Source organism: Lithobates pipiens, unplaced genomic scaffold, assembly GCF_037356315.1.
Source record: "Lithobates pipiens isolate NorthernLeopardFrog02 unplaced genomic scaffold, aLitPip1_a1.2 Scaffold_35, whole genome shotgun sequence".
In the NCBI taxonomy this organism is placed as follows: Eukaryota; Metazoa; Chordata; class Amphibia; order Anura; family Ranidae; genus Lithobates; species Lithobates pipiens.
In genome coordinates, this window is record NW_027507811.1 from 11,636,844 (window position 1) to 11,651,545 (window position 14,702).

Consider the following 14,702-nt stretch of genomic DNA (forward strand, 5'->3'; position numbering starts at 1 on the left):
ATACAGACAGGAAGTTTCTATGGAAGACAGGAAGTGATGTCACACACTGACAGGAAGTTCCGGGTGAGAGGTCAGTTGGGAGGAAGTAGAGAGGAGTCATTGTGATACCGTGCGGCAGAGGAGGTAATAAGTTATTATTATTATTATTATACAGGATTTATATGGCGCCAGCAGTTTGTTCGGCACTTTACAGCATGAGGGCAGACAGTACAGTTACAATACAGGAGGAATCGGAGGGCCCGGCTCATTAGAGCTTACCATCTAAGAATATTATTGTCTATTTACACCCAGTAACCCCCCCCCCCCCCTCCCCCGTCATGTCCGTCCTCTTCCTCCATAGTCACTGTAACGTCTTTTATCTCCAGCAGATGATGATACACACATATATAGTGTGGGAACCTATATGAACCCCTTCAGGGGCAGAACATTCACCCACTTACCGGGCCGGAACATTCTCTTCATGTTGGAGATAAATTCTAGTAATATGTTCCTCTAAAGTGGACAAAGCTGACAATAAATAGACAAGACAATGACCATCCTGACCATACATGGCCTACAGAGGGCAATTATTACACCACACAGGCAGATTCACCCCTTCAGGATCAGAACGTTCCCCCAGTTACAGGGCCGGAACATTGTCTTCATTTTGTTGGTGTGTCACCTTTCCCACCAATCACCTTCTCACCTCATCAGTCTATACTAACGGATTATATGACTTTTATTAGTAGTGGGGGATGGGGGGGGGATTGGAATATGTATGTCTTTATTTTAGAAGATTCAAATAGGAAGAAAGAGGGAAAATGTATTGTTGTTAAATAAGAGTATAAAGAGGAGGATGAGGAGTATGGTGTGATGAAGCAGCTTTCTAAAGGACATCATGATGGAGCAATCAAGTAACAGAAACCCACCAGAGAGATGTCCCCGTCCTCTGTATTCCCGGGTAGGGATGAGCTCCGGCGCGTTCGCACACTCCACATGCAGAGCCTGCCAGGAAGTCGGCACGGCGTTGCGCTAATCGCAGGCAGTGAGACATTTCCCTGATGTGCGGCTGCAGAGATCGGGAAATGTCTCACTGCCTGTGATTAGCGCAACGCCGGCTTCCTGGCGGGCTCTGCCCGTGGAGTGTGCAAACACGCCGGAGCTCATCCTTATTTCTGGGCTTCCTCAGAGGAAGGTCACACCATCCCTCATCACCATCAGGTAGATGAGGAACAATTATGAATAGTTATGATTTATACACAATCATGTTTGTTACAATAAATGTTTTTTATATATTCAGAGTGGAAACCTGAGAGATTCTAAAGTTGATGCTCAAGAAGAGTTTTTAAAATGGCGGATGAGCAGTATAGAGTGATGAAGGAGTTTTTTGAAGGAAACGCAGATCTGTATAAGGATTTCATGATGGGGCCACATAATACTGGAAACCCACCAGAGAGATGTCCTCCTCTGTATTCCCGGGATTCCACACAGGAAGATCACACCATCCCCCACCATCATCAGGTAGATGAGGAACAATCACTGATAGTATCATTAGGATCTGTACATTATCTGCATTGTTACCATTGATGTCATTTTTATTATATATTCAGAGGGGAAACCTGAGAGATCCTAAAGTTGAGGTAAAAGAAGAGATAAAAGAGGAGGATGATGAGGATGGGGTGTTGGAGACGTTTCTCAAAGAACACAAAGATCTGTCCCAGGACACCATGGAGGAGTCATCCAGCTACAGAAACCCACAAGAGAGATGTCCCCGTCCTCTGTGTTCCCGGGATTCCACACAGGAAGGTCACACCATCCCCCACCATCATCAGGTAGGTGATGAACAATCATTGGTAGTTATACATTATGCACAAGCATGTGTGTTACAATAAATGTTTTATAATATATTGCAGGTTGGAAACCTCGGGGATGATAATATTTTTGTTAAAGAAGAGTATAAAGAGGAGGATGAGGAGTATGGTGTGATGGAGGAGTTTTCAGAAGGACACAAGGATATCATGGAGCCACCAAATACCAGGAACCCCCCAGAGAGATGTCCCCGTTCTCTGTATTCCCGGGATTCCACACAGGAAGATCACACCATCCCCCACTGTTACAAGGTTGGTGGGACGGAGAATCTAGAACATTCACTTACAGAGACAATGTGTGGATTTTTTATGTGATGTCACAATATTAAAGCTCTTATTTTACAGATGATTTTCTCTCTCATTTTCTTGGTTTAGAGTGGAGATCCAATCGATATAGAATTTGAGGTGAAATCAGAAGAAGAAGAAGAGAGGTATGTGAGGGATGATCAGCAGTCTATGGAGGAGGATGGAATAACGGGGACATTTATAGAGGAGGACACTCCTACAGAGATCAGCACAGGTGGGTCATTAACACTAAATCCATTCCTCCACCCATACTGCTCACTGATTGGTTCAGAGTAGGGCGGGGGCTGGGTGATATCAGCCTGTAATCCCCTGGTCACTTTTCTGAGCTGTGTTCCCCGTCCTGTATTCCTGGATTTCTCTCCGATAATCTTCCTTCTCTGTGCTGCCGACACAATTTATGGATCTAGACTGGATTCATGGAGATTCTGGGGATCAGCAAAATGTTGACTCTCACTATAGGCATTGCCCAACCTAGGCACCAGTGGTATGTGTCTTGGGTCTTCTGCCCCATGCCAGGGTATAGCAGGATCTCTATCTTTGCAATTCTTCTGGGGGCACTTGCTCTGTTTTCTTTCCTTGCTGTTCCCGGGTGGAGGGATATGCCTGTATAGTCTCAGACCCAAGTCACTGAGTGCAGTCTCAGGAGATGGGAGGCAGCGGTGTGGGACCTCTGCAACTTGTCTCATGAAAACATTTAAGTTTCCACTGATTACTGAACACCATAATTATGATTCCTGACCCTTCACTATCTCATTTATGTTGTACATTACATACTCCTGACCCCTGCACTATATACTCTATGTTGTACATTACATAATTCTGATATTATATAGTCCTATCTGTTGTATGTTGTACATTACATAGTCCTGACTTCTTCTCTCTTCCCTCTACTATATATATATATATATATATATATATATATATATATATATATATATATATATATATAGACATAATGCTGCGTACACACAATCTGACTTTTCAATGGACTAGGTCCGATGGCCCTAGAAATAAAACATGTTTCAAATCTTACCGACGGACTCGAGTCCGGTTGAAAAATCCAGTCGTCTGTGTGCTAGTCCGATGGACTAAAACCGACGCTAGGGCACCTTATTGGCTACTGGCTATGAACTTCCTTATTCTACGTCATCACTTTCGAATCCGTCTGGCTTTTGGAGTGATCGTGTGTGGGCAAGTCCGTTTGTTTGAAAGTCCGGCGGACCTCCGCTGCAAAGTCCGTCAAAGTCTGATCGTGTGTACGCAGCATTATATGTAATTCTTTTTCCTTACACCCATTTCTTTATCGTACATCACGAGACACAGAGCAGCCCTAGTAATTACTAGGTGGGTTATACGCCACCTATAGGTGAATGGACACTGGCAACCCAAGACAAGAAGTCCCCCCTCTATATAACCCCTCCCATACAGGAAGTACCTCAGTTTTTTCGTCAGTGTCTGAAGGCGTTGGTCACGGTTGAAGAAGTGCTATGCTAAAGAAGAAGACCCGTTGCGGAAATCCTTAAACAGGATCAAGGGACCGTGCGGATGGATCCATCCTGGATGCCAAAGAGCAATGGCCAAAATGGATGGTACCTGAGCCTCATGGAAAACCAAGGTCACCTGCCTGTAATGCTCCTCTATTGAGGATTAGACCCTGGGATCCGGCACATTGGTCACATAACCAAAACCAAAAGGTTGTCCTTTCAGGGTGCTGTACGGGTCCAAGGGTGTGGACCCCAGTATACAAGGGGGACTCCGGCCTTGAAGGTCCGTTATGACATGCCGTGATGGGTGAAGATTAGATCTGGCTGTGTTTTTCCAGCAGTATCCTGCGGCGGGAATGGTAAGTCAAAAGAAGATCCTAAGGAACACATACAGTTCACTTTTGGACTTCTTTTGAGTAAACGATGCCTTGCCTGTTTTTTACCACTAGAGGGTAATTGTAACATACCTGATGTCTAACATTACCATGCTTCCCCCGCAGTGGGCTCAGTGTCTGCCAGCGCTCCTGTGGAACAGCGTTGCCTCCTTACTCTGCTCTGTCAAGGCTGACGAAAGGGCTAGGGGGATAGCCGTCTCTCAAACATGAGGTCGGCTTTCCCTGGGGGTGCAGCCCTTCTCCCCCTGAGCATTCTGTTTGCAGGACCGACCGTTCATTCACGCACGGGAATAGCTCTGTTTAAATAACCTATCCTAGGAAGCAGGGGGGGTGGGGCTGACTTGCCACGGCCATAGTGCACGTGACAACAAACGTTCACGTAATATACGGTGCAGGCACAATGCTTACTGCCTATAAAGCTTTTACTCTGGAAAGAGTCTGGTGGCTGACGGAGGGACACAGAGCATAGGAGGGCATTTAAACACTGTATGGGTGTTGGTTACAGGCAATCCTAAGGACACGTCTACTCTACCCTAGCATCAGGCTGAGCAGTGATAGCTGCATATTTCCAGTGCTGGACTATAGCTCGGCAGTAGATGCACATTGTAAGTACCTCTGCCTTTTGTGCTTAGGACTATGTCTTTCGGAAAGAAGGGTGAGAAGCATTTGGAGGGGAGGAGCGCAAGGGGGCCGCGGTCAGGGTCTAAGGGATCCTAGTCACGCTTTCACAGTTCTATCCTCCCCTGAAGGACCAGAAGCAACTTGCCACTCTGAGCCAAACAGGCTCTCAGGCATAGTAGCCGATTCCAACATTTCAGCCTCTGCATACGTCACCAAGGACGATTTGGCTGCAGCTTTAGCTGGTTTGGGAGGAAAAATAGCTGCTATGTTTGCGTCTTCCTCCCAGTCCTGGAAAAAATGCGATAGGTCTCCTTCACCTGAGCTTGCAGTGTTGGAACAGGAATGGGCTGGTGATGTTGAGATTCCATTGGGTGACCGGCAAGAAGGGCAGGCGGGTGACTTCACTCTCAGAAGAGCCCTTTTCAGCCTCGCAATCTCAGAAATTGCTAGTGCAATCCCTTACGGAATTGGTACGTTTTGGATACAAGTTGCCACCAGCACAGATAGCTGAGGTCCCCTTTTCTTCTTCGGGGTTCCTTAAGGCCTCCACAGGGTCCACATGCATTCCCTGTTACACCCATTGCTGGAGCAGCTGATATATGCTGACTGGGATCACCCAGATGGATATTTTCTTCCTCCTAGAAGATTTTCTCTTCTCTATCCTGTGGAGGAAAAGTTCACTAAGAAGTGGAGTTTTCCAGCAGTAGAAGCTGCTATTTCTTCTGTGAATAAAAGTCTAACTTGTCCAGTAGACAATGTCCAGCTTTATAAGGATCCAGCCAGTAAGAAACTGAAATCCTTGCTCAAAGCCTCGTTTGCTGTAGCGGGTGCAGCAGCACAGCCTGCAGTGGCAGCTATAGGCATTTGTCAATCCCCTAAAAGACCAGCTTAAGCAAGTTATTAAAAGTGTCCCAAGGCTCAAGGGGAAGAGGCGTGTGACTTAGCTGAGCTACCTAGGGCCTTATGTTTTGCGGTTGATGCTCTTAAAGATTCTATTCATCAGGTGTCACGCCTTGCTCTCTTAGTGCTCAGTGCCGTAGAATTCTCTGGTTGAAGCATGGGTCAGCTGAATTGCCATGTAAAAAGCTTTTGGCGGGTTTTCCCTTTCATGGGGAACGGCTGTTCGGGGATGATTTGGATAAATATATCAAGAGGCTTGGTAGGAAGAGATCCGAGACAGATGGGTCATCTCCACCGTATCTCTAGGGTACAAACTAGAGTTTTCGAGAGTTTCCACCTTTTCGTTTTCTAAGGTGGAAAATTACCAAAGACCCAGTGAAAAGAAGGTCTTTGTTCCAGGCACTGGACCGATTGACGGCTCAGGGTGTAATCGTAGAGATTCCCTCAGAAGAGCAGGGCATGGGGTTCTATTCAAATCTCTTCACAGTGCCAAAACCGAATGGAGATGACAGACTTATTCTAGATGTCAAAGATCTAAGTCTGTTCCTAACCGTCTGTTCTTTTTTTCGCATTGGAGTCAATCCGGTCAGTCGTATCCACCCTGCGGGGAGGAGAATTTCTGGCATCAATAGACATCAAGGATGCTTATCTGCATGTGCCAATTTTTCCCGCTCACCAGAAGTTTCTGCGTTTTGCGGTAGAACAGAGCCACTTTCAGTTCATGGCCTTGCCCTTTGGGTTAGCCACTGCACCCCGGCTGTTTACAAAAGTGCTGGCCCCAGTACTAGCAAGACTAAGAGGCCAGGGTATAGCAGTAATGGCATACCTAGATGACCTGCTGCTGATAGATCAGTCGGTTGCACGGCTAGACCAGAGTGTGTCCAACATGGTCGAATACTTGAATCCATCTGGGTTGGATTCTCAACCTAGAGAAATAAGCTTTACGGCCAGTAAGAAGTCTGGAGTACTTGGGTCTGGTTATAGATACAGCTCAAGAAAAAAGTATTTTTGCCTCAGACAAAAGTCAGGGCTATAAGAGAGCTGGTCCATGTGGTCAAGGCAAAGAAGGAGCCTTCCATCCGCCTTTGCATGGTGGCTTCATTCGAAGCAGTTCCCTATGCCCAGTTCCATTCAAGACTGCTGCAAAACAGTATCCTGTCTGCTTGGAACAAGAAAATCCAAGTCTTGGATTACCCAATGTATCTGGCCCCAAGGGTGTGCCAGATTCTCAGTTAGTGGTCGATAACCAGGAATTTGCAGAAGGGGAAATCCTTCATGTTAGTAACCTGGAAGGTTGTAACAAACGGATGCCAGCCTCTTAGGCTGGGGAGCGGTTCTGGAGGAGACCACTGTCCAAGGGAAGTGGTCAGAGTCCAAAAATACTTTGGCCATCAACATTCTAGAGATTCGGGCAGCGCGTCTGCACTAATGGCCTGGACTTGCAAGATTGCAAGGTTGTCCCATCAGGAATCATTCCGATAATGCCACAGCAGTGGCTTATATCAACCACCAAGGGGGTACCAAAAGTCATGCAGCCCAGAGGGGAAGTGAGCCATGTTCTGGCACGGGCAGAGAAGCATGTACCATGCCTATCGGCAGTCTTCATTCCAGGAGTGGAGAATTGGCAGACGGATTTCTTGAGCCACCAACAATTGTTCCTGGGAGAATGGTCTCTCCATTCCTGACATTTTCTCAGCCATTTGCCAAAAATAGGGCACCCCGTACATAGATCTATTGGCGTTCAGGTCCAGCAAAACGTTGGACGACTTTGTGTCAAGGAGAAAGGATCCACTCGCATGCGGGACAAATGTGTTAGTAACCTTTTGGGATCAGTTTTTACTGATTTATGCATCCCCCCCAGTTCAGCTGCTACCCCGGCTTTGTCGCAGGATCAAAGAGGAAGGGTAAGCCGGTAAGGCTAGAACCCCCGGAATGATCCTGGTATGCAGAGATCGTAAGGTTGGCAGTAGGAAAAGCGTGGACTCTTCCATCCTGTGCAGACTTGCTGACGCAAGGACCAGGGTTCCATCCTGCCTTACAGCCCCTAAACCTAACGGTGTGGCTATTGAAACCCACATTTTAAAGAATTGGGGGCTTTCAGGCTCAGTAGTAACTACCCTGATGAATGCATGGAAGTCGGCTTCCAGGACCATTTATTATAGGGTCTGGAGGGCCTATGGTTCCTGGTGTGAAACCGAAGGATGACATCCTTGGAAGTATGTCATAGAAAGAATTCTTGCCCTATTACAGTTGGGGGTAGAAATGAAGCTAGCCTTGAATACAATCAAGGGTCAGATCTTGGCCTTGTCTGTATTCTTTTGAAGGCCGCTTGCTTCGCATTCTTTGATCCGGGTCTTTATACAAGGGGTAACTGGTATAACTCCACTAGTTGGGTCACCCTTGTGTCCATGGGATTCAAATCTAGTTTTATCGGCATTGCAAAGACAACCCTTATGCGCCATATTCACCATATTCCCTTGACCCTTTTGACAGGGAAGTTGTTTTTTTGTTTTTTTTTTGGTTGCGGTAACCTCGTCAAGGAGAGTATCAGAATTGGCAGCTTTCTCATGTAAAGAGCCATACTTAATTATTCATAAGGACAAGGTGGTGTTGCGTCCTCACCCAACCTTTCTACCTAAAGCAGTGTCCAGTTTTCATCTGAACCAAGATGTCTCCCTGCCTTCTTTTTTTCCAGATCCTCGTTCTCCGGAGGAAAAATTGTTACATTCTCTTGATGTAGTGAGAGGTGACAGGCTCTATTTGAAGATGACGGCTCAGATACGGGAAACTGATGCTTTGTTTGTGCTGCCAGAAGGGCCCAGGAAAGGGCAGGCAGCGTCAAAATCGACTATTTCCAAGTGGATTTGTCAGGTTATAATCCAGGCCGAAGGTTTGAAAAGAAAAGTTCAAGTTAAAGCGCACTCTACTAGAGCAGTGAGTGCCTCATGGGCGGTGTATCGCCAAGCCTTCGTGACTCCGATTTGCAAGGCCACAACTTGGTTGTCAGTCCAAACATTTACTAAATGTTATCACTTGGACGTAAGACGGCAAGAGGATGCCGCTTTTTGGCGCAGTGTACTGCAAGCTACAGTATAGGTCCTCGTGTATGATGGCGGCCTTCTTTTTCCCCCATCGTCTTTCAGGACAGCCACCTGAGAGACCTTGGCTCCTCCCCTCTTTAGGAAACGCCTGCGTCAGCCTTATAAATTTCCTCCTCCCCTGCTGCTCCTCAGTTTTTTGTGTTTCCTCCAGATGGGAGACACCAAGGAAACCCAGAGGTCCTGAAAGGCAGCAGAGGCTGCTAGGACAAGCAGATTGACCTTGTGTTGCCGCCCCCGCATCGCTGAGTGCAGTTCGAGGTCGGGGGGGGGGGGGCGCCGGTTCAAACGCCGAGGGCGGTGCAGGGAGGTACTCTCAGCCCTTCAACATGTATTTTGAACATTAATAGGATGAAGTGAAGCCAACCAAACAAAATGATACCACATCCCAAGTATTCAATATAAACAAGGAAGGCAGGGGCTAGTCACCTCTCCCCCTGCCTTCCTTGTTTATGTATTTTAAACGGTGGCGCCAGTGGCACGTGACGTCACGACGGCGCATGGGGTCAACCTCAACAAAATAAAAAGAGACAGAGGGGATAGCGGAGCCCGTTTTTCAACACCCAAAGCAGACAACCAGAGGAAGCCTTGGGTCCAGAAGGGGAAAAGCAAGGGAGGAGCGATTTTTTTTTTTTTTGTCCTCCTGAGCAAGCCCGTAACGAACAATGAAGTTATCTCAGTGGGAGGAAGACTGGGGGCCTTCATCTCACAATGGGAAAAAATATCTTCCAACCAGTTTATCTTGAGGACAATAAGAGAAGGTTACACTCTAGAGTTCTCAAGATCGCCCCCAAGCACCACCAAACTGCCAAAAGCCAGAGGGTTAATGAGTTCCATAAAGGACCTCAGGAAACAAGGGGTAATAGGTAAGCTACCAAGAGAGGAAGAAGGACAGGGCTTCTACTCCCACATTTTTGGGGTACAGAAACCTTCAGGGAAGGTCAGGCCAATCCTCAACCTCAAGCCTTTGAATCTATCCATACCTTACAAAAGATTCAGAATGGATTCCATATACTCAGTGAAGGCTCTGTTACCCCCAAACTGTTATATGGTTTCACTGGACCTAAAGGACGCGTACCTACATGTGCCAATACATCAAAGTCATCAGAAGTTTCTAAGGTTAGGGAAAGAAACCATGCACCTTCAATTCCAAGCTCTGCCCTTCGGCCTTTCTTCTTTGCCCAGAATTTTTACGAAGATCCTGGCGGAGGCCCTGGCACCATTACGTCTAAAAGGCATATCCATCATTGCCTATTTAGACGACCTCCTTCTGTTCGCAAAATCTCCCGGAAGATTGTTAGAAGACCTCAGATACGCTAGGACATTCTGAGCCCTTGTACACACGGTCGGAGACTCCGACGAAATGTGTCCTATCGGACCGTTTTGTCGGATAATCCGACTGTGTGTGGTCTCCATCGGACTGTTTCCGTTGGAGTATCTGACGGACCAATTTTTCCAACTTGTCCATAAAATTTTCCGACAAAATGCTCTGATCGGACATACTCCCATCATGTGTAGCCTACTCCGACGGACAAAGTGCCACGCATGCTCAGATCAAATTCCTAGACCAAAACTATTGGCTACTAGCCTGAACGTAGTCCGGTCGTAACGAAATAACATCATCACGTTATGTACAATCGGATTTTCCAACAACTTTGTCCGACCGTGTGTATGCAACAGTTTCGGACAAAATCCGTCAGACAAAATCCAACGGATTTGGTTGTCAGAATGTCCGACCGTGTGTACAAGGGCTTAGAGAGTCTAGGGTGGTTGATAAATGTGGAAAAATCAAATCTACTGTGACGGAACCGATCCCACACTCCGATTGAGTGCTTCCGCTTCCTAAGTCCTGGAAGACAAGTCCAATGGATCTGGCTATAGGAACCCCCAAGAACTAGGCGACACCAGTCTTAGAGGACATCAGGAATGACCTTTATTTTAGATCTCACACAAAATATATACAGCGGGGTGACTAAAACCTAACCTAATTAGCATGAGCTAATTGTCTAAATCAACACTCAGACTAGTTGACTGAGGAATAAGACTTTTCGGCTCCTAGCTCACTAACAATTCAATTGCAGGTTAATTAGCACAAAACAACAATAGGTGAAATACTCTTTAGAATCCGTGTCAAGCCAGACTAGACTCATTTACATTATACAAGACATTCAGGATGGCTGGAGGTGATGATATTAGCATCTAAGAGTTTGCCCTTGTACACATAGTTGGACATTCCGATGGACAATGTCTGATAGGACCGTGTTGTCGGATAATCCGACAGTGTGTGGGCTCCATTGGACTGTTTCCATCGGAATTTCCGACGGACCAAGTTTTCCAGCTTGGCTATAAAATTTTCCGACAACATGATCCAATCGAACCGATCCCACACTCCGATTGAGTGCTTCCATCAATATACCGCTTCCTAAGTCCTGGAACACAAGTCCAATGGATCTGGCTATAGGAACCCCCAAAAACTAGACGACACCAGTCTTAGAGGACATCAGGAATGACCTTTATTTGAGATCTCACACAAAATATATACAGCGGGGTGACTAAAATCTAACCTAATTAGCATGAGCTAATTATCTAAATCAACACTCAGACTAGTTGACAGAGGAATAAGACTTTTCGGCTCCTAGCTCACTAACAATTCAATTGTTAGTGAGCTACTCAGACGGACCAAGTTTTCCAGCTGGGCTATAAAATTTTCCCGACAACATGATCCGATCGGACTTTGTCCGATCATGTGTAGAGAATTGCCACATGGAATGTCCGACCGTGTTTACAAGGGCTAAGAGTAAGTGCTCGGTTATCCTCTCAGGTGGCTGTCATAAAAGACGATTGGGGAAAAAACGAAGTTACGTGCCGGTAACGTTCTTTCCCCGGAGTCTTTCAGGACAGCCGAGTACCCACCCGTATGTATATCGAGACGTAAAGATTTCCTTACAGGAAATGTGATATGATTGATTATGTTTATCATATGTTCTTGTGTCTCCCCAAGCAGGCTGGAGGTGCTCTTAAAGAACTGAGGAGCAGCAGGGGAGGAGGAAATTTATAAGGCTGACGCAGGTGTTTCCTAAAGAGGGGAGGAGCCAAGGTCTCTCAGGTGGATGTCCTGAAAGACTCCGGAAAACAACATTACCGGTACGTAACTTTGTTTTTATTTGTGTCTCCTTCTCCTCAGAAGGCATTGTTCTGGGACATCCCACATAGTAATTACTATGGTTGCTCTGTGTCCCGTGATGTACCATCAAGAAAATAGGATTTTTATAACACCTTGCCTGTAAAATCCTTTTCTTTGAGTACATCACGGGACACAAGTCCCTCCCCTTTGGGATGTATACATATGTTGCTTTGCTACAGAAAATGGAGGTACATCCTGTATGGGAGGGGTTATATAGAGGGTGACTTCCTGTCTTGGGTTGTCAGTGTCCATTCACCTATAAGTGCCGTATAACCTACTTACTTGTGTCTCCCTCTACTCAGAAGGAATTTCTCAGGGACATCCCACATAGTAATTACTATGGCTGCTCTGTGTCCCGTGATGTACTCCGAGAAAAAGATTCTACAGGGAAGATGTTTTGCTACCAGCTGGGCATTTTATATCGGATGATGTGATTGGAGCACAGACTTTTCCATGTTGATAATAATGTGATAACATCCTCCAACTTTGGACCCTTAAACAGAAAGTGAGGAGTCAATAACCCAATGATGGGGGTCTTCAGGATCAGTCCAGTCTTCATCTTGGTTGCTCTCCCCCCATCCTCACTCTCTGACCTCTGGTGGGGCTCAGCCCCGCTGTTATTCATGACTAAATCATGGACTAAATAAGGAAGTGCAGGACTTCTTGTGTTGGGAAGATGGCAATGAGTGATAGAGGGGGAGGGGACACTCGTCCTATAATCCCCTCATCACTGTCACTCCTATAGAAGACAGTTCTCGTTGTTTCCTCCCTCTCTGACTAAGGTCCATGAATAAAGAAATGATCTGGTAGGAGATCAGAGGACCCATTTACTAGTTACCTTGAGGGGGGAATTGTAAGATCCTCAGAGACAAAGCTGTCTGATGTGGGCGGAGTCCTGGTTTAGGGGAACCAATCAGCTCATGTCTAATAATAATCTTTGTATTTCTATTTTAGTAGATGGACGGGAGATGAGGAAAACCTCAGAGGATTGTCTCACTTTGTCTCCAGACTGTAAAGTAGAAGATGAGGACATCACACAGTATAGTCCAGGAGAAAACCCGACTACCTCAAATGTCCATCCGGCACCACACAGTGTAGATGGACCATCGTATTCCTCTTATCCCGAGGAACCTCAGACTGTGCGGGACGGTGCCGGACCATCGTATTCCTCTTATCCCGAGGAACCTCAGACTGTGCGGGACGGTGCCGGACCATCGTATTCCTCTTATCCCGAGGAACCTCAGACTGTGCGGGGCGGTGCCGGACCATCGTATTCCTCTTATCCCGAGGAACCTCAGACTGTGCGGGACGGTGCCGGACCATCGTATTCCTCTTATCCCGAGGAACCTCAGACTGTGCGGGACGGTGCCGGACCATCGTATTCCTCTTATCCCGAGGAACCTCAGACTGTGCGGGACGGTGCCGGACCATCGTATTCCTCTTATCCCGAGGAACCTCAGACTGTGCGGGACGGTGCCGGACCATCGTATTCCTCTTATCCCGAGGAACCTCAGACTGTGCGGGATGGTGCCGGACTATCGTATTCCTCTTATCCCGAGGAACCTCAGACTGTGCGGGACGGTGCCGGACCATCGTATTCCTCTTATCCCGAGGAACCTCAGACTGTGCGGGACGGTGCCGGACCATCGTATTCCTCTTATCCCGAGGAACCTCAGACTGTGCGGGACGGTGCCGGACCATCGTATTCCTCTTATCCCGAGGAACCTCAGACTGTGCGGGACGGTGCCGGACCATCGTATTCCTCTTATCCCGAGGAACCTCAGACTGTGCGGGACGGTGCCGGACCATCGTATTCCTCTTATCCCGAGGAACCTCAGACTGTGCGGGACGGTGCCGGACCATCGTATTCCTCTTATCCCGAGGAACCTCAGACTGTGCGGGACGGTGCCGGACCATCGTATTCCTCTTATCCCGAGGAACCTCAGACTGTGCGGGACGGTGCCGGACCATCGTATTCCTCTTATCCTGAGGAACCTCAGACTGTGCGGGACGGTGCCGGACCATCGTATTCCTCTTATCCTGAGGAACCTCAGACTGTGCGGGACGGTGCCCTCCTTCTAACAGATAAGAGGTATTCCTGTACTGAGTGCGGGAAGTGTTTAAAGTCTAAGTCTGGTCTTTATAGGCATAAAAAATGTCATACAGGTGAGAACCTACATTTCTGTTCTGAGTGCGGGAAAAGTTTTACAAACAAGTCGCGTCTTGATACACATCAAAGGACGCACACGGGTGAGAAGCCGTATTTCTGTCCTGAGTGTGGGAAATGTTTTTCAGTTAAGTCCAATCTTGACAGACATCAGATGTTGCACACGGGTGAGAAATTGTATTCCTGTCCTGAGTGCGGGAAATGTTTTTCAGTTAAGACGCATCTTGAGAGACATCACAGAATGCACACGGGTGAGAAGCCGTATTCTTGTCCCGAGTGTGGAAAAGGTTTTCTAGAGAAATCAGAACTTGTCATACATCAGAGGTCACACACAGGTGAGAAGCCGTATTCCTGTCCTGAGTGCAGGAAATGTTTTTCAATTAAGTCGCATCTTGATAGACATCAGATGTTGCACACAGTTGAGAAATCCTATCCCTGTTCTGAGTGCGGGAAATGTTTTTCAGTTAAGTTGTATCTTGACAGACATCAGAAATTACACACAGATGAGAAGCCGTATTCCTGTCCTGTGTGCGGGAAATGTTTTTCAATTAAGTTGTATCTTGACAGGCATCAGAAATTACACACAGATGAGAAGCCGTATTCCTGTCCTGAGTGTGGGAAATGTTTTTCAGATAAGTACAGTCTTTCCGCACATCAGAGATTACACTCGGATGAGAAGCCGTATTCCTGTCCTGAATGT

At 46.9% G+C, this 14,702-nt stretch overlaps 1 protein-coding gene across 1 annotated transcript in view; it reads left to right on the forward strand.

Annotated features, from left to right (window-relative positions):
- Positions 1 to 52: 52 nt before the first annotated feature.
- LOC143955543 (uncharacterized) overlaps positions 53 to 14,702 on the forward strand; it is a 15,423-nt gene continuing 773 nt past the window's right edge. The window contains exons 1-6 of the mRNA XM_077465593.1: positions 53 to 123; positions 1,280 to 1,500; positions 1,590 to 1,811; positions 1,893 to 2,099; positions 2,223 to 2,367; positions 12,790 to 14,702. The exon at positions 12,790 to 14,702 is cut by the window's right edge and continues 773 nt beyond it. Of these exons, the coding sequence (XP_077321719.1) occupies positions 1,330 to 1,500; positions 1,590 to 1,811; positions 1,893 to 2,099; positions 2,223 to 2,367; positions 12,790 to 14,702 (2,658 nt within the window). The 5' untranslated portion in view covers positions 53 to 123; positions 1,280 to 1,329. The remainder of the gene's footprint in view (positions 124 to 1,279; positions 1,501 to 1,589; positions 1,812 to 1,892; positions 2,100 to 2,222; positions 2,368 to 12,789) is intronic.